Raw genomic sequence first — 24893 nt, 5'->3', positions numbered from 1 at the left:
TCAGTTTGTCTGATAACATGTGAGGTTTGAAAGAATGGCTTCCAATTACTATGATAAATAAACATTCAAAACGCATGTCCTATGTTTTTATGGAAGCCCAGTGTAATCTATATCTGGTTTTCTCACGGTGGGCTCCTTAACTGTACTGGATGAACTGGGGTTACAGAATATACGAAATACAAAATTGCAGTGATATTGTCACATTTGTTTGAAGGCTCATTAGCATATTGTATCCTCGTGTGATATTAGCACTGCGAAGGCTTTCATTACAATAATCATAAACAAAAAACATATTGTGCAGTCTTAAGATGGGACACATTAAAACTATATAAACCACCATTAGTAGCGCTGGTTTTTGGTACATTACATTTTAGTTGTAGGTATGTGAGTTTTTTCTACACAGCTGTCTAAGTCATTTACATCACATTTACATTTATGGCATTTAGCAGACGCTCTTATCCAGAGTGACTTACAAAAGTGCTTTGTCACTATAGAATAGAATATATCCTAGTACAGTACAGAAGGTTAGAGTCCAACATACCAATGAACTAGAACACTAGAATACAGGGATCAATGCTGATACCTAGAAGTGCAAAATACATAAGACACGACTCTTTGGCTTATTTATGCGCTCTTCAGACTCCTTTTGCTCCCTTCACTAACACGTCTGTTTCAAGCAACTATCAGGACATTCCAAGGACAAAGCCACCAGATTAGCACAAGGAAATCATCAGACACGCTGCACATCTTTGACATCAAGACCCACTCCTCCAAACCGTCCTTCAGAAGGGACAGGAAGAGCCGCTCAGGGCTCCCCCCGCCAACCCCGGCAGATCGAGATGGCTCTCTGTGTGTGTGTGCATCTCTCAGCGCCATCAGCCACGGAGCTTTTAGTGCAGCGTATCCCACCTATACTTCAGAGCCACCGTAATTAGCAGGCCCAGTCTAGCCATTACTCTGTCAGCGAGATCTGCTGCACCACCTCCTTATGTTTCGCACCCTTTACATAATTACACGCAGGTGATTAAAGCCACAGGCATATGTGGCTTTTGGCATGTGCCCAGCTATGGTCATGCACGCAATCTGCAACTTATCACCGGCACGGTGTTGGTGTCAGTGGGCGTGGTGTTTGTGTCAGTTGTTTTAGCTGTATAATAGAAGTGTTGTTTGTTTGATGTCTTTACAGTATATGGGCTGTATTGAAGTGCTCAAATCGATGCGTTCACTGGACTTTACCACTAGAACCCAGGTGACAAGGTAAGGTCATTAGACTCTCTCTGCCATTAAGGATTTGTGTACTTGTATCACTGGTGTAAATTTATTGTTAAATTTGTTCAAGAATCTTCCAAAGAAGGATTTTTGCTAAATGACTCATTTTCAAATATATTTACTATAAGTATAACTATATATTAAATTAAACAAATAAAGCACATTGCTTTTCTAAGATTGTAAAGAAACCTAATTTAGAAAGCAGACCTGAGCATAAATAGTGTAGTAAGAGTTCTTGAGGTTGCATATGTGGATATCAGCATGTATGTGCGCATGCATGTACATGGATGTGCATGACTTTCTGCATGAAAGCATGATTGCACTGTGCATGCATGTGTGCAAAAGCCTATGTGTGCACATGCTTGTATGCACACATGCCCGTGGATGCGTGCGCCGGTGCACGAGTGCATGCATGTGTGTCCATGCGTGTTCCCCAGTGGGAACAGCGCAGTGTGCCTCCTTGCCCCTGGCTGGCCATCGAGCGTCAGTAACCCAATCCCCCCTGCCCACGCCACCCTTAAGTGCAGCCAGGAGCATGCAGAGGAAGCTAGAGTTGTATTATTGATGATGATGGTTAATGACCGGAGACTGCAGAGGCCCAAGCACCCCGGGGAGTGTCAGAAACAGTGACATGCGTGGTGAGGGTGGACTGCTGCGTTTGAAAAGCTGGAAGAGGAGAGGAAGAGAGTGATCGGAAGTGTCCAGGGATGTGGGGGAGACGTGAGTTGGGAGGGAAGATAATTAGCGCAGGCCGGCAGTAAAGGGAGCGCGCAGAGCCGTCGATGTCACTCACAGTTTGCGTTTTGGCCAAAGTTGCAGAATACAAATGGTTTTTATGTGGGGTGGGTGGGGCGCACTTCAGTTATCGACATGGAGGCAGCACGCATGTTCTGTAATACTGGTCAGATAGCAAAGAGGGACACAGCAGTGAGGAATCTTAAATGCACCGCAGACGCACAGTCTCACAGATAAGCACACACACACTGAAAAATCACATGCCTCACATACATGCATACACATATACGTATCTTAAATTCCCCCAAACAGACACTCTGTGGATTCCAGTTTCATTTTACTTCTCTCCGCTAAGGAAGAAATTGCTTTATAGAAACAGATCTCTCAAAAGTCCTTTCACTGGGACAGTTGCCACCTTTAAAAGTTTAATGAGCTACCTGATAGGCACGGGGTCCTTCAGGCATTCACTCAGCCAGCCAGCAGCTGCCTAGTGGCCCTGGCGCTAAGCTGCAAGGGATGCGGATGATTGACATTTTCAGCGCTCATTAGCATGGCTTGACTGCCATATAAAATCATCATTAAGGAGAGATGGCAGGGAGCTTAAAATCAAACAGAATCTCACTGGCTTTTAAAAGAGCTTGTGCTAGTTTATTGCTTTGCTTCACTCCAGCTGTGTGACAGTGAGACAGTGCTAAGTAACAAAGCTTTCTCGCACAGCAAACAAGCTGTCTCACCTACCGGGTTTTGCTGCAGTGTCTGAAGCTAATCGTGATGTTGGTGACAGTCAGACAGTCTAGGGATGGTTAGACTGGATGTTGACGGTTTTCTGCTGTGTATGTTGGTGACCTGTGATGTAAAAGTAAAAAAAACCAAACGCTTTCCAAACCATGTGTGCATGGATGGCATTTAAATGAAAAAATTTTTTGAATGTCATTTTCATAAAAAAAATATTTCACAGTGTTTGAGTGTAAACCGAACGTGTAAATAGTGCAGAATTGATACAGGTGTCATATTTGTTTTGAAAGTGTTATGAAAGCACTGTTAGAAGACAGGCTTTCTTTTTCAGTTTGTTGCGGTGACTTGAACTTGGCAATATTGAAGCCTTACAGTCAGCCTGTTTGTCAATATGTACACATATAGGCTGTCTGCATTATCGCATCACTGTACAAAAATGTATTTGTGGCTTAAGGGTGTCTGTGAATACATAGAAATATATTGGAATACATGCAGGTCTTGCAAAATACAGAACTCAGGATATTGCTTCAAGAAGTTGCTTCACTGAGTTGAAACATGTCCAAATTTACTCTGGCCCTGTTTGCATGCGTGTGTGTGTGTGTGTGTGTGTGTGTGTGTGTGTGTGTGTGTTCAGGGAGGCTATCAACAGGCTGTGTGATGCTGTTCCAGGAGGAAAGGGTGTATGGAAAAAGAAGGTGAACAATGATAATGATTAATATCCACTTTATGGGTAATCTTCCCATGCGGTTGCATGAATGAAGCAAGTCCGTTTTCATTGGCCGCAGACTGCCAGCAAGGCCCTCCAGGCGATCATGGGGAAGAGTAACTTACGCTTCGCCGGAATGAGCATCGCTGTCAACATCTCCACCGAGGGCCTGAGTCTACACGTGCCCACCACCCGGCAGGTCAGAACCTCTCACACAGCCTCCTGGGAGATGTAGTCTGACCTCTTCACTGTCAGCTGGACTGTGGATGGCAATATGAGCCAAAGCTTTGGAAGGATTCGGAGGATAGGACCTTACGACAGGACAGAATGTCTGAGTATTCAGCTAAGCAGCCTGTGTCAAAACCTCCGCAGGCCAGCTGTCCTGAAGAGTCCTGTGGAAAGGTTATTGAATAGAGCAGCTTCGGTCACCCTCTCTCCTTCTCTCTCCTCTCTGATTCATCTCCCAGGTGATTGCACATCACCCTATGCAGTCCATCTCATTTGCTTCGGGAGGAGACACGGTGAGACCTCACGACGAATCTCTCACTCTCCTGACGCGTCTCTGAGCGGCTCCACATCTGTTTCCTCTTTGTCCTTTAACTTCCGCCCTCTGCCGCCAGCAGCTTTCCTGCTTTGTCTGAATTCGAGACTTTTAAGTCATCTGGGTTGCTGATTTCTTTCATGTCGTTTTTCAGGACACGCCCGATTATGTTGCATATGTGGCCAAAGATCCTGTCAATCAAAGAGGTATTGTTCATTGCATTAGCATTAGCAGCGGTTTTAGTTACCCGATGAGTTTCCTCACTGCCTGTGCTTGGAACACGTGTCGGTGTGGCCTGTTGCGTAATCTGCCGGTCACGAGGTGTGTCTTTGGCACGTCCGGCCGTGATTTCTCCAATGCCCGCCTCTCGTCCCTGTAGCCTGCCACATTCTGGAGTGTAGCGACGGCCTCGCGCAGGGCGTCATCAGCACCATCGGCCAGGCCTTCGAGCTTCAGTTCAAACAGTACCTGCACAGCCCACCCAAGGTCATCCTCAGCCTGGACAGGTGAGACTCTGCTCCGCTAACCCGTGCGACACTCACGTGCTGGGCTCAGGCAATATGCAGAATGGGCTTATATGATGTACCCCACACACACACACACACACACACACACACACACACACACACACACACACTCACGCACACATACATATATCCATTGGACTTCCAGATTGGGGAATGGTGGAAAATGGGTGCCCAGGGATCAGGTTTCTGATCGGCATCCTGGTTGGATGACATTATAGAAATCCATTCCATTGGCTCTCAGAAGCTGAAAGCCTGACCGATGTCACACGTGTAGTAGAGCAGACAAAACAGCTTCCATTTCTGTCCTTTCAGAGCTGTTAACTTCCTCCAGCAATAAGCAATATTTCTCGCAACCCCATCAGCCCTGCTAAATGAGATAGTTGTCTGTCTATTTACAGTGTGCTATATAACCCATCTCCTGATTACATCAGTGCTGTTTATATTATAATATTATTAATAACATATTAATTACATTATTTGTGCTATTTTTATGTATAAACAGATGACTTTATTATGTTCAAGCAAACAGCTGCCAATGTTATTTGTTATTTGATACACATGAGCGTGTCAACGTGCAAATAATCGCATCAGGAATATCCGGGTGGAGGAGTCAGCGTGGGGGGATGACGAGGAGTCATCGGAGCACGATTACTACAACAGCATCCCCGGGAAAGAGCCGCCACTGGGGGGGGTGGTGGACTCCAGGCTGAAGCCCCCGCCGGCGCTGCTGGGCCACGCCCTCAGCATGCCGCACGGCAGGACACTGCAGGTGAAATGCGAAACGAAACGAACAAAACAGTCCTGGGTTCCACTGAACAGCTTCAGCTGGGTGTGTCAGCAGGGAAAAGGCTAAGCTGTGTCAGGCCGTGGGTCCCCAGGGCTGTGCTAGGGAGTCCCTGCTCTGAGACAGCCAGGCGTATACACGCCTGTGTAAGGGCTCTTTGTTCTGTGGCCAATTCGGTTTACAGGCAAGAAGGCAATCACGCATTAGAAAACCTCTCTTCAACCCCGATGGCTATATTGAATGACCTCTCGACAAATCCTAACTATGTGATTTGAAAATCAGTCGTCAACAGTGCAAATTAACGAAGCGTATGTTTATGAGATATATTCGCATAATCCGTACTGGTGATTCCTTCATAATTGAGACGTAAAATGAACTGATTTATGAGTTGTATAGGCCTCCTTAGTGTCTTGGCAAGAAGACATCCATTTACTCTTTGTTTTTCTAAGAGTTTTCCGTAAGAGCCCAGAGAAACTAAGCTGCACTGCTCTCAGAAGCCTAATGCTCGTTTCGCCTCTGATACAAAATGACAGGATACTTGTAATGCTGTTTTATTGCTGTAGCTGGATTCACTTCTAACCTGTAGTCTGTTTATCGGACATTTATAAGACTTCATTCAAACTAATGTGGGAATTAGAATGCATTAGGCTGTAAAGGGGGCTATATTGGCTGGCCTTCGATGTGCAGAAAGAAGAGCAATAATAGCCTGCCATATGAGGTTGGGGCCCTTGCTCTGTACTGACCTGCCTCGTTAACTAGCAGGTCTGGAATCAGCCGACTCCAGTTTTAGGTTGCACCTGTCTGCGCAGTTCGCAGAATGGGGTTGTGAACTGCATCTGGTCCTGCATTTTCAGGCTGGCTGTGTCACACGGAGAGACGCCTCCTCGCTCCCTACACCTCAGCTGTGTCACGAAGTGCGCTGGGACACAGAGGACAGCAGCAGCTCGAGTGAGACACCTGTGCTTGACACTAACACACTCACCTGGTGGATGTTTTAGGAATTTTGAGAAATGAAAAGGTGTTGGGTTTGCCAGTAGTCTGATTTATGACACTGCTATACAACATGTAGTCATTTACTGGTAATTATCCCCAGCAATAAAAATTTGCTACCAAATTATCCTTAGCTGACCATGCTGTGCTGCATATATAAACATATAAGCTGTTATATGTATAAACATATAAGCTGTTATATGTTTATAAACTTGAAACTTGATATAAGCTGTTAGCTATTAGCTTCTGCAGTATAATCTCGTTTGTGTTGGCGCGGCATGATTGAAGGCCTTTATTTCTATACCAGATTTGACATCTGATGGGTATTTGCGAACAGATGGGCACCCCCCTAGTGTCCGGGACTACGAGGAGCACCTGTATGTAAACACTCAGAGCCAGGAAAGCATGGAGCCGTTGGTAGGCGCACGGGGAGGGTGCAGAGCGGAGAGCCCCAAGAAAGACATCTTTGACATGAGTATGCGAGCAGCGTGGGGGACCAGGGGCTTCAGATATGAGCCTCTTAAACTATTAAGCATATTTCTTTCCCATTAAAACTAGTTGTTTGGTTTTGTAGGTTTAATTCAGTAATATACTTAACAACGACAAAATAAATGTCTCTCATCATTAGACTTTAACTCAAAATAAAAAATCTATGGTGTGTCCCACCATATGTCGAGCTCACATTCAGTACACACGTCACGTTTGGTTCTCTGTGCTGTACTACTTTCAGGGCCATTCGAGGACGCCCTGCGGATGCACGAGGCCGGCAGCGTCTGCGTGCTAGAGGACCAGTGGCCGAGCCCGCCCCGGCGCCGTGCTCCAGTGGCCCCCACCGAGGAGCAGCTCCGCCGCGAGGCTTGGTACCACGGTCGCATGAGCCGTCGGGACGCCGAGAAGCTGCTGGCCCGAGATGGGGACTTCCTGGTGCGCGACAGTGCCACCAACCCGGGCCAGTACGTTCTGACTGGGATGCACTGCGGCCTGCCCAAGCACCTGCTGCTGGTTGACCCGGAGGGGGTGGTAAGTTTGAAGGTCATAGGTTAGGGGGCATAGGTGAGGGGTTGTACAGAGGACGTATCTTTTGGATCTGGTCAGTTTGCATGTTGAGTACTTGTTATTGATGGATCCTGAGGGTGCAGTGATTTTGGTGAAGGTCATGGGGTCATGGGATCGTGGGTCATCTAGGCCCAAGTTTTAAACAAGTCCATCTGCATGAGGAATCTCTGCAGCTGGTGGAGCCAGAGAAAGTGGTGGGTTTTATGGGTAAAGGGGAGAAAGGTCAGGGGTCAGGTAGGCCACAGTTCTGAACCAGTTCCTATGCATGGAGAATCCTACTGTAGTGTAAAGCTCAATAAGACCTAGCAAGGGTACAGTTTGTTAAAAAAAAAACCCAAACATTCACAGCTAATGAACATTAGACTGAACTTTAGCAGATAAATGACTTGAGACAAAAATATGGATTTGTATTCTTGAGTGTTTTGTATTCATGCATTGTTTTCTTCGGACCTGTCAGGTACGCACTAAAGACATGCTCTTCGAGAGCATCAGTCACCTGATCAACTACCACCTGAGTAACAAGCTGCCCATCGTAGCGGCTGAGAGTGAGCTCCACCTTCAGCAGGTGGTGTGCAGGAAACAGTGACCTCCACCTGGACAACGCACACAGAAGGGTAAGGACGCAAAAGGCCACGTTCAGAAGACGACGCTGAGACGCCCCGATCTCAGCGGAGAGACGATCAGCTTAATGAAGGAGTGATGGACATTGCGCTCTTTACTGATTCTCTGAAAATGTGCGTTTCAGCAGATGACACGTTCCTCTCCTGTTCCAGGTTTTAACGGCCTGATTCTGCGCAGCCGAGGCCCAGGGTCCCCACACTTTTGCCTTAAATGTGGATACTAAGCTTCCGTTGGGTGCACTGGACATGTGGTATTGCAGATGTGGGAATCGAACTACGACTCCCAGCATGCCTTCCTCTTCAGGCCAAGCTGACAAACCCAGGGCTTTAGCAGACATCTTACGGAAGGGGAGGCTCTGAACAGAAGTCGACTGTGCGTTTCACGATGTGTAGCATTAGGACGCCCCATTCTGATTTTACTCTGAGGTGTAATCCAAGTGCCCTGTTTTCAAAATGTGAGCGATCAGTGATTATGCTTGCGGGCTTTATGATCAGTGTGTCGACTTTGCAGTCAGATGTATTTAGTTGATTCTGGAATCAAAGTATTATAGGAAGTGGGCAGTATGTGAATTGTTCTCAGGATGCAGTATTTCATATGGACCTTATGTGGGCGTATGATATTTCCTAAGCTTAATTGTTCAAGCCTGTCTTATGCAACCATATCACATACATGTTTAATTTATTAGGCCTCAGGACCAAATGCTAGGTCATGCTTATGTAAGAGTAAAAAAACAAAACAAAACTACACAAATACCAATTGTTATAGCAATTAAGAAATTTGTTTTGCAGAGCAGACTGGCATATTGCATACTGGAGGCATATAATTTCTTTTTTAAAAACTATATAAAATAACTGACCAAATGTAGGTCGGCTAACATTTCATGCAGCTGCGTATTATATATGTGGAACAGTCCCCAAAAGTCTACATTCCCATAAGGGGTAATAATATGGATTTTCATCTTTCAAATACCATAATTTAAGGTGGGTCAAGACACCAAAGTCACTAGAAAATCCGTATAAGCTTCGGAATTATTTTTCCGAAGGTTTTTAATGATTTCTTTCTTATTCTTCATTTTTCACTTGTACAGAGTTTTCCATCGTTCACAGAGGCCCTGATCTCCCCACGCTAGCCACTAACGTTTTCGCATGCACACTGCTCCCCTTATCTCGTGCTGCAGCGGAAACGGTCGTAAGAATCACGGGAACGATCGCAGTGGCGTTCGCCCTTGTTTCTCCGTGGGACTCTGTAATGGCCCAGACGTACCAGACAGATCTGATCGTCATCTGTGTTCTTTATTAGAGCAACAACAACAACAAAAACATAAAAAGATCTGAGCAGAGAGATCACCTTAGTGTTCTAGACGCACCAAGTTCTGCATAAATGATGATTTCTTTAAATTCTATTAGCGATCAGAAAGTGTTATCCACAATAGTGCGAGATTGGATGTCGGTCAGCGAAAATGAACACAACAGCGCATTTGGAGAACTTTGACCCTTGTAAGCTTGGATTGATTGGTATTAATTTTTAACCTTGTATTTCCTTTTCTGTAAATGATTGATTTGGGAAAGAAATTAGTAAGGAAAGTAGAAATAGTAATCTATACTGAACTAGCCAAAGATGTGTTTTGAAGATGAAATTAGGTGTTGCCCCCCACTTAAGAGTTGAGTTATTGAGCTCATAAAATTATTCTAATTTTTAAATAATTTTTTCTTGCCTGGTTTTTGTTTTGTTTTTGATAGGCATGTTGTCAGTAACCCTAAAATCAGGAAATTATAATAAAAGGATTATACTATTGTATTTCCTGTGGTTACCCTCTAGGCTGATTGAGACTTGCCACCTTTTCATTTATTTATTTTTAATGTGTTTTCTTTTATATCTTACACACTGATCCCAGTACAGTTTGATCCTATAGTCACTGGAGCAGAACAGAATTTTACTTCCCTGTCCCTCCCGTGTGGCCGGTCACATGACCAGAAACCAGTTGGTGATATTAAAAATGTCTCGGTCCCATCCAGCGTGCTCTCGACATATTCATGGAACCTTGAAGACCATTTGAGCAAAACGCCAACAGCACTGCAAGCTCAGAGTTCATTCTCTGTGTTAGGAGCGTCTCAATAGTTTGGCTTGTGGTTTCTAGTGAAGTTTCAGCCACTGCAGATGTACACTTTTTTTTTTTTCCGTGCCCACAACCCCAGTGTTTAAACTAAAAGAATACACTGAGACCTGATTAACTGTGAGCCCTGCTCCGGTCTCTTAAGGCACAACAAACGCTTGCAAACAGCAGCATGACAGCTCCCGGAATTGTTGACTGTACTGACTGAGCTCGAGTTTTACGTGAAAGTTTATTGTGACAGTACACACACTCTCCTGATGATTTTGACAGCTGCTCACAAGCTGACGTGTGAAGTTTCGTGAGAGCCCGTGACAGGAGGACTTCTGCACCTTGCCTGAGAAAAAAACCTGACCCACATTAACACCATCCTGAAATACTATAAAACACAGAGGCACAATCTAGAATCATTCACAAGCAGGTGCGGGGGATACGCATGCATTCAGAAAACAGGGCCATGTCTTGCAGAATTAAATGAAAATATTTCCAAACATCGTGTCAGAAAAGACATTTTTTTCAAACATTTTTCAAATTAGAAAATAATCGAGAAGGTCATGAAAAAGTATTCAGAAGACTGAAGAAATAAAACCCAGATTTCCTCAGGGTGATATATGCTGTCTGATATCGTCTTACTGAAAATTATTGATCACGTGATCAGCAGTATATATCAGGATACATTGAGAAGGTGACCTCGATCCTGCCTCAGAAAGTCTTGTTCGAAGCTTTGGTAAAATGATAGATGAAAAAACAACAGCAATGCATTTTTTTGCTTTTATTGACATGTATAAAATTGTTGATCAGTACTCTCTAAGCTAACAAAGCTTCACAGGTACTGTCAAATATATTCGTCTCTGTCACTTTCTAAAACTATACCTGCTATCGTCCATTACAGTAACGCTCATTCTGTCTTGGACCTCTGACGTAACGCCAGTCCGCCCACCGTGCCTTTGCACGGTCAGTCCAGCTGGCCCGCGAGCACACCATTCTGCAGGCGGTGGGGGTGAAGACCCCGGGCCCCTGGCTGCTTTAAGCGCTCTGGCTCTTCTGGGACATTCGGAGGATCTGGAGCAGCAGGGTCTGCACCTCTTCATCCATCCGCCCCTGTCGGCCACAACACGCAAGCATCCAGCTGCAGTTAACCGGCCGACCGCACCGCTCGCGAAAGAACGGAGTCGGGTGTGCGTGTCGTGTCCCTCACCTGCACCGCGGCGAGGAGGTGTGAGCGGTAGATGGCGACCACTGCCTTGTGCTTGCGCTCCGAGTCCTGGCAGGGAAGATGCAGGAGGAACCTTGTTTGTCACATGCTACTAGGATCACAATGGAAAGGGCCTGTTCGGTATTTCTTTGTGTCGCAACACTCATGGCAAATGAGGAAGGAGATACGGAAGACGCTAAACCTGTGCTCTGGCGCGCTGAGCTCTAATTCGGACTCTAGTGCACTGCCCCCACCTGGAGCTGCTGAGTTAGTGCAGACACTCGGTTCTGTAAAGCCAGCTGCTGCCCTGGTATACCCGCCGAAGGAGGGGAGGAGGAGGCTATGCCCAGGGGAGGAGTCAGAGCGCCCAGGGCTTCCTTCAGACGGAAGACCTCTTTAGAGAGCTCGGTGATCTAGAGAGAGAGAGAGAGAGAGAGAGGAAGCAATATGCACCAATAAAAGAAGCAAATTCTGATCTAAAAATAATCGGTGATTTATCAAAGTTATCAAAACAAGTACAGAAGTGTCCAATCCCTCTCATGGAACTTTCCTGCACTGCACAGTGTAGTGCTTAAACAGTGTTTAAACTGCACAGTGCAGTGCTTAAACAGTGTTTAAACTGCACAGTGTAGTGCTTAAACAGTGTTTAAACTGCAGTGCAGTGCTTAAACAGTGTTTAAACTGCAGTGTAGTGTTTAAACTGCACAGTGTAGTGCTTAAACAGTGTTTAAACTGCACAGTGTAGTGTTTAAACAGCGTTTAAACTGGCAGCATTTAAACTGGTGTGCTTAAACAGTTTCTAATTGGTATAGTTTAGTCTTAGTTTTACTACAACATAACTGAATGAGCTCATATTGGGCTGAAAATCTAACTCAAGTGTGCTGGAGCAGGTAACCATGAACCTTGTATTGTAGGGGGGACTGGTTTTGGGACTAGGATATGAACAGTGAAAGCAACGGTTTTCCCTACAGCTCTTACACAACACTACAGGGGATCGTGCATGACTGGGCTTTTTCATCCTGGCTGGGCTGGCCACACACCTTGCGGTCCTTCTCCTTGATCAGGCTCTGGGAGTGCTGCATGTCGTCATGCAGCTGCTGGACGTGGGTGGACTGAGCCTGCAGCTCAGCCAGCTGCTGCTGGACAGCGAGGAGCTGGGCTTCGGCCACCTGGCGCTCGCTCTTATTGAAGAGAGCATCCCTCTGCACCTGGAAAACCTGCAGGGGCGATGGGAGGGGCGATAGAGGGAGGGGAGAGAGAGAGAGAGAGAGAGAGAGAGAGAGAGAGAGAGGAAAAACAGGAAGGTGGGACAGGCAGAGGGAGGAAATGTTTATATAATGTATAAAATATAAATGTATGAATGCTTTTAAGTTAGTAGTAAGAGGGCTGTATAATCCACAGAACAGGGTACTATACAAAAAACATACATGTACACACAAACACACACACTTGAAATAAAGGGAAGGCTTAAGATACTTACAGGAAAGATGCATACATGCAAAGAAGAAAAGCATCATCACTACATTGTTCAAGAGGTCTGTCATACACACACGCACGCACATACACACAACTGCAGACCTCATTGCAGGTCTTCTCATGCTTGCGCGTGAGGTCGGCCAGACTGGCGGTCAGGGCGTTGACCTCGGCTTGCAGACACAGGCGCTGAGCCTCGTGCTCCTCCTTGGACACCAGGCCCTGTTCCAGAGCCTTCTGCGAGCGCAGCTCCCTCAGCTCCGTCTCCTTGGCGCTCAGAGCCTCCTGCGCGGCCGCCGCAGTGTCCTGGCTCTCCTGCAGCTTGGCCTACAGGAGAGAACAGCAGGTTTTCGTCGTGCGGCTGCGATGGCGATTACGCTACGCACTCGTGTGAAACGCACGCTGCGCGGGCCTGTTCTACGAAACAAGGATTAGTAGTGGAACGCTGACGCTGCATTCCAGTGGCGTCATAAGATGGGAAACGCCAACTGTTCGAACAGCTGAAGAAGTTTAAGGTACAAGTGGGATTCTAGATAAGATGAGATGTGACGCATACAGCAACCTTTCCCTTCAGAAGAAATGGAGAACTGGCCCACGGATCCTGTCAGTATATGGCTAAATTCGTTTTTTCTTTATTCTGCTTTTTGTTATTACACTCCGATACTTAGCTGAATAGTTCTTTTTTTTTTTTTTATAGATATTTTTAGCTCTATTGGACGACTCAGTGTCGTTGTTTTGGGATATGGAAAGGACCCAGCTGGTGAAAAGCCTGTGAAACCTTGTACATACAACCTTCCGATGAGCCCAGCGCTAGCCTTGTGTATGTAGCATGTGCCCACTCTTACCCTGGTCTTCTCATGCTCCTCCTTGCTGATCGTGCCCTGCCGGGCAGCCTGCAGTTCGCTCTCTCGTCGTGCCAGCTCGGCCTGGGCATGCTCCCGCAGTGCTCTCTCCGCCTGCAGCTCATTCTCCGTCTGCGCCAGCTGCTGCGCTATGGCAGACAGCGCCTCCTGGTGTCTGGCCAGTGGTACCGCATCCTTCAGCTGCAGGGCGTCCTGGGCGCGTCCTTCCCTCTCGGCGACCAGGCAGTCCAACGCCTCGGCGGCCTCCTGCCTGGCAACCTCCAGCTCCTCCTGCACAGCCTCCAGAGTCCGTCTGCCTGGCAACAGCTTTAACGAAAACTCTGATTGGAGGAAAAACAATGGTTATTTTTACAGGCTTGGATTAACGGGGTACGTCTGAATGGCCCAGGGGACAGCGGGTGCCCTCACCCGATACGACGGACCTCTCGGAGCGCTCCTCCTCCTCGTCTTCGTCCTCCTCGTCCTCGCCGGCATGCGTCGGAGGGCGGAGCCTCTCCAGCTCCAGGAGCGTCTCGTTGAGTCTCAGCGCGGCCTCCGCGCGCTCTCGGGCCAGCTGCTCCAGCTGGAGGCCCAGAGTGACCCGCACCTCGTCCAGCTGCTGCTGCGGAACACTCTGCGCCAGCTCAGCTTCCAGCTCCGCTACCCGCGCCTGCAGCCCACCCTCTGCCTCAGCCCCGCCCACCTCGCCCCCGGCCCCCTGGCGCTGCTCCAGGGCTGCCTTCAGCTCGCCCACCCGCTCTCTTAGACTGCGTACTCTCTTGCTCTCCTCCTTCTCTTTCTCCTGCAGAGCTGACTCCAGCTCCTCCACCCTCTGCCTCAGCTGTCGGACTGTGTCGGCGTCGCCCTGGTTAGACCCCTCCCCCTGCACCGCCTGCCTGCCGGCGAGCTCCGCCTCCAGCTCACGCACTCTCTCTGTCAGCCGCTGGGTGTCCGAGTTCGACCCCGCCTCCTGGCCCTCGCAGGGGCCGTGTGTGGGTAACCCTGCCGCCTCCACGGAGTAAACCCCCAGCCGCACCTGTTCCCTCAGCTCCATCAGCTCAGCTCGGGCATGGGCCAGCTGCTCCTGTACGCTCTCCTCTGTGCGCTCTCCTCCTCCGCCTGAAGGCTCCACCTTTGACTCCATCTCACCGGTCTCGTCAGGCTTATCCTCAGACCTGAGAAAGAAAATCACGGCTATTTATGTATAGAGAGAGAGCTAGAGAGAGAGAGAGAGAGAGAGAGAGAGCTCCTTGAGTGACTGGCAGGAACTACATTACCCAGTGTCCTCGGTGGCGATGCTCGAGCCCTCAATAGCAGCCTGCGCTCTCGAGTATTTGTCCTGCAGCTCCTCGAACTCCCTCCTCAGGGAGTCATACAGGGCTGTGGGCACAAAGTCTGGACCGGAGCTTTGCAAATCTGTGTCGTCCTTCTCGAACATCTCCAGCATCTACAGACCCCAGCCCACAGAAGAACGTTAGGAAAGTGTCGAGAAGAGGGAGAAAGCTTCCGCATTCATTTCAGAGGAAGAAGCTTTGGTTAATTGGTTGTTTTGGTTATTTTGGTTATTTATTTCAAATAACAGTTGTTGTGTACATCTCTTACTGTGCAGACATGCCAGCAGGGAAAGGCTGAACAGCTCTGTATGACTGAGTACACATACACTAAATAATGGAAAACATATGAAACGGCAGATGATCATAGCCCGAGTACTTACAAATATATATACCTACATAATAATGCCCACATAATGCCTTGAAATTATTTCAGTACTTTTCGAGTATTTCAAGTGTTATTTCAATTGTTTTAGAATGACAGCATTTTTCGCATTGACCTCACCAAACCATTTTCTGTCACCGTAACATACTGGGACTGACCAACTTATAAAACTGGCGTCTCATTAAAGTCATTTTTGCTACGAGGTGCCAGAATCCCTATTTCCATGAGTCTCGGTGCCTGGCCTAGCCCTGTACACCCTTGTCCGCGGCACTTGTCTGATGCCGCTGTATTTGTCTTGGGCCGGGGCAGAAGACAAGAAGCCATATAATGTTCCTTCTGCCTGACCTGGCATGATGACCTGGTGGCAAGATCTTTACGTTGTCCTCCGAGATAACATTTAATCAACATTCTATGACAAAGTGTCATTGCGGTCAGAACCTAACTGGCCATGCATTATAAGAGCATACAGAGAGAGAGGAAACGGAGAGCATGGAAAGGTTGTGTCCGTTGTGTCTAATGTGCCCTTTAAAACCATCTTCTTTCCCTCCCGTTTCACTCTAGCTGTCAGCTCGCAGAAACTCCACTGCACTGAGATCTTCAGACCTTGTATCCTCAAGCCTGATTTTCTGCATTTAGTGCCTTAATAAGTCTTTTTTTTCTATTATTTGCAGAATACCTTGACCTGCCTTGTGTATGAAATGGGATACATTTAAATATTCCCTACAGTCTTAAAGCCAATGTGTATGCTACAGCCTAGAGTTGAACCGCCACTGAGAGTTTGAGTGCATGTGGTTTTATGTGTGCTTGCACGTGTATATGTTTGTTTGTGTATAGGGGGATTTAAAACTACACCTGGATTTTGAGAACTAGGTCAGCATTCTGCGCGATCAGCTCATCCACCTGCCCACGGAGCTGCTCCAACTCCTCTTTGGACGAGGCTTCCACCCGGGCCTCTGATGTCTCGACCTCGGCGTCCCGTGACTGTCTGGACAGCAACCTCTCAGCACCTGACAGCACGCACACATACACGCACACACACACACACACACACACACAAACAAACAAACAAACAAACAGAGCAGCGCATTCCATTTCAGATTCACGCAGGGGCCTTTAACTCATCATCTCCAAACTGAGTGCTGGATGAAATACTTTATTCGATTCTCCAATTGTTTAAGATTCAGGCCTCGAATGAGGTGTGCGCGATATCAGTGAGCTGCACCCTACACTGGCCACTGATCGAGACCGGACACCTGTGGCACTCACCTGGGAAGTCCAGCATGTCATCCGGATCGTCGCCGCCGCCATACTGAGACCCTCTCAGCTCCTCCAGCGCCACCTGCAGGAGGTCACGCTCTGCCTCGGATATGCGTAAACGCTCTCTGAGGGAGTGCAGCTGGAGCAGACCGGAGCGGACAGACATGTGTCAGACACAGCAGGCTCCTGACAGACCCTGCGTGTCTGCTCATGTCCACGAGACGGGTCTCCGGGACCCAAAATACAGGATTGAATGTTTTCTTTTGTTATTGTTTTTTTCAGCCAAAAAATAAAGTATAAAGATCTAAAAACTGTATATTAATCTAAAATATCAACACTGCACATTTGCTGGACAGAAAATGTTTCTCAAAAGAATATGATGGTATGATGGTAGTGACTTTTCTCACTAATATAATCTGAGCAAAAACAACTTTATTGAGGAGTTGAGTATGATGTATGAAACCCCTTCACGAGTGAAGTACCTCCTCCAGTTCAGCGGTGGCACTACTCTGTTGCTGCTCCATGGCTTTGATCTTCTGTAGCAGACGTCCTCTCTCCAATCGGAGCCTTCGAATCTCTTCAAACACTTCCTCATCCTCTGCCTCACAACGCACACAAAGAACACACAACACAAATAAAAAAAACCCTAGAAACTACAGGCTACACAACACCGATTGCGTCTTCACACAAAACTAGCCAGCAGATAGTGTGAACTCGACAAGAGAGCAATATCATTCCAGGATGCATATCATTCAGCGCATGCGTATCCGAGTCACGGTGCTTTGTGGACTGACCAGAAGTGACTTAATCGCCAGGAATCAAACCTTGATGCGGTTAACAGCCACTCACAAGGCTATCTGGCCATGGGCGCTGTGTCCGGGGGGCTGGGTAGGGAGGAGCCGAAGTCTGGGGCGCTTGTGATTGGATAGGGTCAGGAGCAGGCAGGCCTGGGGAAGGGTGCGTACCCTGGAGCGTTGCAAAGCAGAGCCAATTATACTCAGTGTCCAGCAGTGCTGGTTTGAATATTTTAATCATGCAGCAATGAAGTTTGTGTGGTACCTGCCGGGGGAACTTTGGAGGAGGGGGGGCTTTCCTCTTGCGTGGTGTTGTTGCCCCAGCCTGGGCAGTGGCAGCAGGGGAAAGCTAAGGGGGTGGGGTGGGAGTCAGGCTCATCAAGCAAGTTTGTTTGAAGGGTAGATAGCAACGCAGGCAGAAGCCACGTTAGGCACTAAAGTTCTTCATTTGTGTACTGCACATCTAAGACCCTTACAACACTGAAATAAACACCATCACATTTGGAATTTGTTTTTTAAGCTGACAGATCGCTTTGTAGCATTTGGACATGCATGCTAATGGGTTTAGTTGTTAGCTGAGCTGACGTGTGCTGGGTCATTTGGTGTTTGGTGAGAGGGAGAATTACCTCCGCACTTCCTCCATCAGCCACTATGGGTGTGCGGTGAAAAACAGATAGCACTAAGATTTAACTTACAGCAACTCACTCACTCACACACACCCACACACACACACATTGAGGCTCAGTCCTAACTTCATATATTGTCTCCCAGCCCTAAGCACACATCTCTATCCAAAGACACTTGAAAAGTGCATGCACACATCACCCTGTCTTCAGGGGGCCCCTCCTAACAGCTGCTCCCACGTTCAGCACTAGCTCACATATGGCTCATATTAGTCTTCAGCTCTGTAACTTGAGGTAGCAAATGGCTTTTCCCCTGACTCTGTGCTGCCCTTTCGATCCCCTGGCTCAGGTTACCCGCATGCATGGCGTCTGCTGCCGGATTTATTCGTGCAGGGCGGCACCAGTCTGCAGAAGGGCCCCCTGTCCCCTCTCTCAGGGGAAACAGAACAGACGCACACACCTGCGTGTGCGTTACCTGCGTCCCCTCCTCCAGGCTGCAGCAGCTGGGTGAGCCGTTGGCTGCCGGCAGCGACGCTGTAGTGGGCGGCATCGTGCCCAAGGGCATCCGTGAGGTGCGGTTTGGCCCCACCCTTCAGCAACGCTTCCATCGTCTCTAAGCTGTCACTCTCGCAGGCTAGCATCAGGGCCGACCTGACGAGCAGGACACGGTTACAGAGGGCGAGAGGGCGCCGACCGTATCGCGGTAGCGTCAGGGTGGATGTCACCTCACCAAAACTCTTCTGAGGTGTAGGTGGTAGCCAGTGTAAGTGAAAGTGGTACTTTGGGTTAGCTAGTTCACCCGGAGAGGCAAGGACCTGTTTCTCCCAGCTTACCCATGTTGGGCAGAACATACCGGGCCCTGGAAGACAGGGGGAAGCCCTACTTGCCCCGGATGAGACGTGTGCCCTACCTGCCCTGGATGTCCTGCCTGTTGGGGTCAGCGCCCCTGTCCAGCAAGAAGACACACAGCTCCACCCGGCTCATCTGGGCCGCGAGGATAAGTGGTGTTGCTCCATCCTAAAAAACATAAAACAAAAACAGGTCAACATATATTACAATCACCAGCAATGAACTGATTTCTTGAGTTTTTATCCTCCTTCAGGCATCGTTATATTTATCTGTATGAGCTGTATTAGCAGGGAGCAGTGTGGGAGAGCAGTATAATTAGCACTGGCTGGTCAGGAAAGACGTTATATGTGCTGTGCTGCATCAGCGTTGCAGTCAGAAGATACTGTGGCAGGTTGCAGTCAGCATTACAGTCAGAGAAATCAGATGGAAGCTAAACATCAACTCCTGCAAGTGTATTCACAGCCCAGTGGTTCTCCATCCTGGTCTAGAAGCCTCAAAGCCCAGCACATATTTTTGTTCAGCACGGCCTGTCCACCTCCTCAGCTAAGCCCCACATGGTGGAAGTTAAAAGAGCACAGAAGATGTGATAATGGAGCGCACATGCAGGTCGCCAGCGGCTGCTGATGAAACGTGCTGCCAGGAGCGTGAACTGGTCCTTTCCAGACAGGTGCTGTCATCTCCTGCGTGTGCCTAAAAAGCCCTCTGCTACCTATGAGACGTCTGACCGTCTTAATCAGCGGGTGCTATTAGCTGCTTCGACTATTGCCCACATACTCCGTCTTGGACGTCCAGGTCAGCTTTGAAGTCCCATAAGGTCTCGGTGCAGGACAGGCAGCCGTTGACAGCTGGACAGGACAGAGGGGAGGAGGAGAGAGGAAAGAGGCTCAGGCAGGGTTTGTGTCATGCGGTCACCATGTGGAGTTCTCCATCGGCATTCGGCACTGAGAGAAGGGTCAGTGCATGCACTACCAGCGTGATGTAACGGGGTCCTCCCGTAACTGTCTGCCGAGTCCACTGGCATCCGCTCCTGCGCCAACACAGAGACAAAAACGGAAACATTTCACATTTTATGGGAAACCAGAAACTCTCAGGAACTCTGAGTAATATCTAGTTGGAAGGGCACATTCCAAGTCAATTATACCCATGTTAAGATGTTTCTTACGTGTGCCAACACATTTGGGATTACGTAAATGACTGGCTAACCTTCCCCCTCCCGTTAACCATACAAGGCATAACAACAGATTGACCACCTTGGGGGCCATCACATCACAGGCATTTCATTGGCGTTCTGGACTTGTCAAGTGTGCACGCTCCGGTGCTTTGTTGAATTTCCGTAAGCCTACGACACTGAACAGTGAGATCTGTTGTCCCAGACCTACCTCCTGCCACGCCCACTTTGTAATAAGGTTACTGCACAACTGGCATGGAATTTGATCATTCCAGTAAGAGATTTCAATAAGCCCCACCCCCTGCCCCACCTCCTCAGCTGACAGGCTACTAACCTGGAGAAGTCTCTTCAGACATTCTGAGTGTCCATTCTTTGCAGAAAGGTGGAGGGCATTATAACCTGTGGAGACGGAGGACAGCCAGCAGACACTAACTACCTCCACTTTCTTTGTCTGACAGTGGCTTGTTTACACTTTAAGATCACTGAAGGGCATTATTTTCATACGCTGGGTGAAAAATCGAGGTGTAAACATTTACCTGCACCATCCGTCATGTTGATGTCCACGCCGTGAGAAAGGATGACCTCTAGACAGTCCAAGCGGCCTTGCGACGCACACAGATGGAAGCTGGAAGCAAAGGCCGTGATTAGAACCCAACACAGTTCCCATGATTCCTGGCTCTTTGTTCTCCTCACACCTTTCCTTTAGGTGGTAGAACTGCACCAAAACCGTGAGCCTAAAATGCCTTGAATGGGCGCAGCATGGTCACTCACGCGGACTTGCCCTCTGTGTCCAGCTTGGAGGGGCAGAGTCCTTTTTTCACCAGCAGGGCGGCAACCTTCTCAGGCTCGTCCTGCTCCACAGCCTGGAGCAACCTGTCATCGCTCTTACTCCAGTCCTGGCTCTGGAAATGCACACCAACACAACCCGCTTTAGGCAAACCGCTCGGCAGACGTAACAACAAACGGGGAGTTTCGCTGTCTTCTGAAACGTCAGTGGCATTTGCTTTGGGAAGCTGGCCCACCTGCAGAATGACCAAAACACAATAAAAGGCTTCCATTAAACTCGTCATTAAACTTGGAAGTGTTTCTGGGACACGTGACCCCAATTGTCCTCTGTGCGAGGGTGTAAGAGGAAGTGTACGTACCACCAGCTCTCCGATACACAAGCAGATGCGCTTCATCAGGCTCTGCATGAACTGAGGATCCATAGAGCTCCAGGCTTGAGCGTCACCTCCACCATATCCCTCCACGCGTTATCGCCAGCGAGCACACCCAAGCCAAACCTAACTAAACTGAGACGCCAAAGTGCGACACACCTAAAAGAAAACCCTGCAGGCTACCTGCTCTAATGAGTCAGCTCAAATCCGACCACACTTGAGACTTCTAGATCAGCTTAAGAGTACAGTGTACAGCGAGTGCTCACCACAAGTCACGATTCACTCACTGGATGCGTTGTCACCTCAGAGATCGGCTGCGGTCAGGCCAGTGGCTAAGGCAAACAGCCTGCTTCCTGTAACACAGTGTGCTCTTGTTCCTATCCTGTCCTGTTCTGCTGTCTGCTGAGCACACTGCAGTGACTGGCTCACACGCACACACACACACACACACACACACACACACACACGCACGCACGCACGCACGCACACACACACACACGCACACACACACACGCACACACACACACACACACACACACACACACACACACCTCCCTCTCTGAGTGTCCCTCATTCTCACAGCTCAACCTGAATCTGTCGTTGCTCTCCACACTCACCTCTCCATGGCCATTTTTGTTTGTTTGCATTCAGTTTCCTTCCTCCCATGCCCGCTCTGTTTGGTCGGAGCGCCATCTTTCCAGCTGCTGCGTTAGCACCAGGAGACCAGGGCTCAGCAAAACCCGTCTGGCACAGAGAGCCTTGGTGCTGCTCACGCTCACACTGCCCACTAATAAAGCAAACTGCACCGCAGCCTTTCAACAACAGACAGAATGTGATTTAAAGGTTTCAGAGGACACGGTCTGCAGACCTTTCCTGTTTCAGAAGGCTAGCCCACCACGTCCATAATAATGTAAGAGCGTGACTGATGGGAGGTGCCGCTATCTGAATACTGCAGCTCGGATGCTGCAAATGTGAGCACAGATGCCACTGAGCTTGACTCATAGCTTCTTCCAGACCCTTCTCTGCGACAAAGGAAACCGCCAAGTTTGTAAAAATATAATTAAAAATAAAAATAAAAATCAAGTGCCAGGGTTCTTGAGGCATGTAATAGTGATTACCCACAAAAATAAATGCATGAACCATAAATCTGAGCATCTTTAAACACCCTCTCAAAAACATTATAGCCACTGATCCATAACGTTATCATGTTTACCTCAAGCATCGCGCCTGCTCTCACACAACCATCATTTTAATGGTATTGGCTGCATGAATATCAGACCAATGAGTCAAATCAATAGAGGAAGAAATCACATGGTTATGGGAACCTGCTGTTGTCTGATTGACTGCATCGCCTACAGTATTAGCTGCCCATTGAAAAGAAATCTTAACATCGTAGATATCTGAACCTGGAGGCTTGCTGCATGAAGAGATACAAAGGGAGGCCAAATACACCCATGTCATGTTCCCTCCCCCATATTGGGTCAGCTAACCATCTATCATCAAAATGTCCCGAACCCTGCAAACTCCAAGAAGTGGGAGCGGTGATAAATTAACAAGGTAATTAATAAGGAATTAACATCAGAAATTAATCCACCGCAGTGATTAAACCACAGACTAACGCAAAACGGTGCTCTCTGATACGATATTAATCATATTTACTGCTTTTCATATTTTTCATGAATAGCGTGGCATAATCTACCAGCACTATGAGTAGGATTGTGCATGCCCATGTGTGCCTGTCTGTGTATTTGAATAATTGAACACTCTTTGCGATCTCCAGTTACGTTTGGGGCCATCTGTAGGCTGGCCTGGTCCCGTATTGGTAAATGACACTAGCAGTCATCACCATGACCATGAAGACCCATGCATGTGGTCACACTTACACACTCACTGTCTGTGCCTGGTTAAACTCCGTGCTAACAGTACAGAACACTTTACTTATAAAAAATCCACCTGAACAATCTATAAAGCACCTTGAAATGAGTTTTGTATAAGTGGATTAAATGTGAAATTTTACACCATCATAGGAGACTATTAGCACATTAGATATAATCTTACCTCAGTCTTCTTGAACTTTGCTTTTAAAGTCTTCATTGTCTGCTAGAGTGTTGATAAGATAAAACAAAACATCACCAAAAACTTAAGTTACAATGATGAATATAGATCTTATGACATTAAGCATATTTATACAAATTTATACAAATATATATAGAATTTGTATTCATTGACTGAGAATTAAACCACCTCTTTAATGGTAATAAGATGTAGAAAAAATACAACATGGTTTAGGCAAAAACAATGACCAGACTTGCATACCCGTGAGAGACTTGCATACACGTATTAAACAGCATGGAAAACCACTCACGTTATTTGCATCAAGATGCAGTTCCGTGGCCTCTGGACCGACGAGATGGGATGCCCTGTCCAAATGACGTTAGTCGCGGAGTACACATGGCTGCAGGAGTGGACTGCCTTTGCTCGAAATTCGACCAATCAACTGTGAGAAAATAGTCGGCGGGACGTCTGATTGGCAGAAAAAGGTATCGAATATTGTCCCTATGCTGTATTTCTGTATATATTTAATCACAGGGTTATTCCGTCCAGAGACTCAGTGGCTGATCAACATTCTTTATGAGCATTTTTTGTTCATATGTAACGATACATTTAGGTACGATTAGGTCATTTTATTTTTGCTGCGGTTTTTATCCCAAACCTCAGAGCCTAATAAATACCCTTAGCCAATCAGCAAAAGCTAAAAGGCCATGACCAATAAACATTCAGGTACATGCAGGATAAGAACAGAAGCCAGAGTTCTACCGGAAATAATTTTTTCGTTCGGTGAATATTAGCTGAAGCGGTCTGTGTTATCCCCCCCCCCCTTTAAGTTATTTATTATTTAAGGTAATGTTAGCGTCATAGTACGATGCGTACGATGACAGTGAGCATGTAAACAGCGTTTTGTTTTAGAAAACACGTGGGTTATTGCTAACTTTTGGGGGAGTTTGTATCCGTGGAGAAATGGTGATTCACACAAGTCGCCACAGAGGGGCATACGTGCAACGTGCAGTGATGCTCAGCCAGTCAGCCGTAGGTGAGCTAGGTGGGCTACAACAATGAGCTCCGTTTGTGTGTGCTGGTTAAATAGTGACTGATCCAGCGAGTCCGTATTCGCCAGATCCTTCAGAGTAAGTGCTGGGCGTTTAAGGACGTTTTGCCCTTTTCGTCCTTATTTCCACGCGGATGTGGGCGCGGAGCGGGTGGGGGTGGATTACGTCACTAGGCATACCCTCCACTGCATTTTCCTGTTCATAAGTATCTTTAATAAATAGGGACCCTACACTTAAAAAATCCGTTTCTAAAACTACTGTGCCTTATTTGTATGTTTGTTTTGTTTAGCTGATAAGTGTTCGGTTAGAGTATATTACCTCTGGACAATAGTTTATGCAGCACCAAAGTTATTTAGTCTATGAGACGTTAAAATGTAAAAGCAGAAGGGTACAGATTGAGTTTTAGTGCGTTTAAAGACACTTAACCAGACAAACCCTCTTACACAGTGTGCCTGCAGATTGCGTTTCTTTTCTCCTGTGAAACAGCAATTTCCCTCTCCATTCTTGCCTCTCGTGCTGTCTTTTTTTTGTCCCCCGAGGCTCCTTTTTCTCACGCGCACATCTCTGTCTGTGAGGGGCAATTTGCTGAAGTGAGGGCATGATGTGGTGGGGGTGGGGGGCTACTATGACCTCATCTA

At 47.5% G+C, this 24893-nt stretch overlaps 2 protein-coding genes across 16 annotated transcripts in view; one reads left to right on the top strand and one right to left on the bottom strand.

The window, feature by feature from the left end:
• shc2 (SHC (Src homology 2 domain containing) transforming protein 2) overlaps positions 1-9761 on the top strand; it is a 14638-nt gene extending 4877 nt beyond the window's left edge. Inside the window, exons 2-13 of one of the 2 annotated variants that reach the window (XM_035523141.2) lie at positions 1187-1257; positions 3374-3434; positions 3525-3644; positions 3913-3966; positions 4141-4192; positions 4366-4492; positions 5105-5282; positions 6152-6245; positions 6595-6762; positions 7018-7307; positions 7801-7957; positions 8117-9761. In XM_035523141.2, coding sequence (XP_035379034.1) covers positions 1187-1257; positions 3374-3434; positions 3525-3644; positions 3913-3966; positions 4141-4192; positions 4366-4492; positions 5105-5282; positions 6152-6245; positions 6595-6762; positions 7018-7307; positions 7801-7929 — 1344 coding nt within the window. In that variant the 3' untranslated portion in view covers positions 7930-7957; positions 8117-9761. The remainder of the gene's footprint in view (positions 1-1186; positions 1258-3373; positions 3435-3524; positions 3645-3912; positions 3967-4140; positions 4193-4365; positions 4493-5104; positions 5283-6151; positions 6246-6594; positions 6763-7017; positions 7308-7800; positions 7958-8116) is intronic. The other variant, XM_081708076.1, reaches the window with a different exon arrangement.
• A 1070-nt stretch (positions 9762-10831) lies between these two features.
• Positions 10832-23555, bottom strand: ankrd24 (ankyrin repeat domain 24). Of its 14 annotated transcripts, XM_035523136.2 has the most exons (23): positions 23514-23555; positions 23207-23248; positions 20763-20893; positions 20528-20616; positions 20326-20390; positions 19793-19850; positions 19598-19668; positions 18885-18991; positions 18435-18625; positions 17978-18000; positions 17617-17700; positions 17407-17523; positions 17040-17159; positions 16567-16696; positions 16153-16307; positions 14862-15031; positions 14014-14759; positions 13588-13925; positions 12848-13069; positions 12310-12486; positions 11524-11682; positions 11273-11338; positions 10832-11175 (listed from the first exon to the last, which is right to left on the bottom strand). In XM_035523136.2, exons 2-23 carry the CDS (start codon positions 23240-23242, stop codon positions 11101-11103), a joined length of 3330 nt encoding a protein of 1109 aa, XP_035379029.2. In that variant the 5' UTR covers positions 23243-23248; positions 23514-23555; the 3' UTR covers positions 10832-11100. The 14 variants fall into 14 exon arrangements, 13 of the variants coding, with proteins under 13 accessions (XP_035379029.2, XP_035379031.2, XP_035379025.2 ...); XM_035523138.2 differs by lacking the exons at positions 23207-23248; positions 23514-23555 and adding an exon at positions 21766-22037; XM_035523132.2 differs by lacking the exons at positions 23207-23248; positions 23514-23555 and adding an exon at positions 21137-21617 and having other exon boundaries at positions 20763-21013.
• Positions 23556-24893: the final 1338 nt, after the last annotated feature.

The sequence above is a fragment of the Electrophorus electricus genome, chromosome 26 (assembly GCF_041902795.1).
Source record: "Electrophorus electricus isolate QZ-2024a chromosome 26, ASM4190279v1, whole genome shotgun sequence".
NCBI lineage: Eukaryota > Metazoa > Chordata > Actinopteri > Gymnotiformes > Gymnotidae > Electrophorus > Electrophorus electricus.
Note: the sequence above shows the minus strand (reverse complement) of the source record. Positions and strands in the feature narration are given on the sequence as shown.

Excerpts from the sequence above, each read along its gene's own strand:
- ankrd24 (XM_035523132.2), bottom strand. The coding sequence starts at position 21,199 with ATGGATCCTCAGTTCATGCAGAGCCTGATGAAGCGCATCTGCTTGTGT. Across the intron at positions 17,701-17,977 it reads CTGATGGAGGAAGTGCGGAG|CTTTCCCCTGCTGCCACTGC; the intron begins GTAATTCTCCCT and ends CCACCCCCTTAG. Across the intron at positions 13,926-14,013 it reads CGAGAGGTCCGTCGTATCGG|AGTTTTCGTTAAAGCTGTTG; the intron begins GTGAGGGCACCC and ends TCCTCCAATCAG.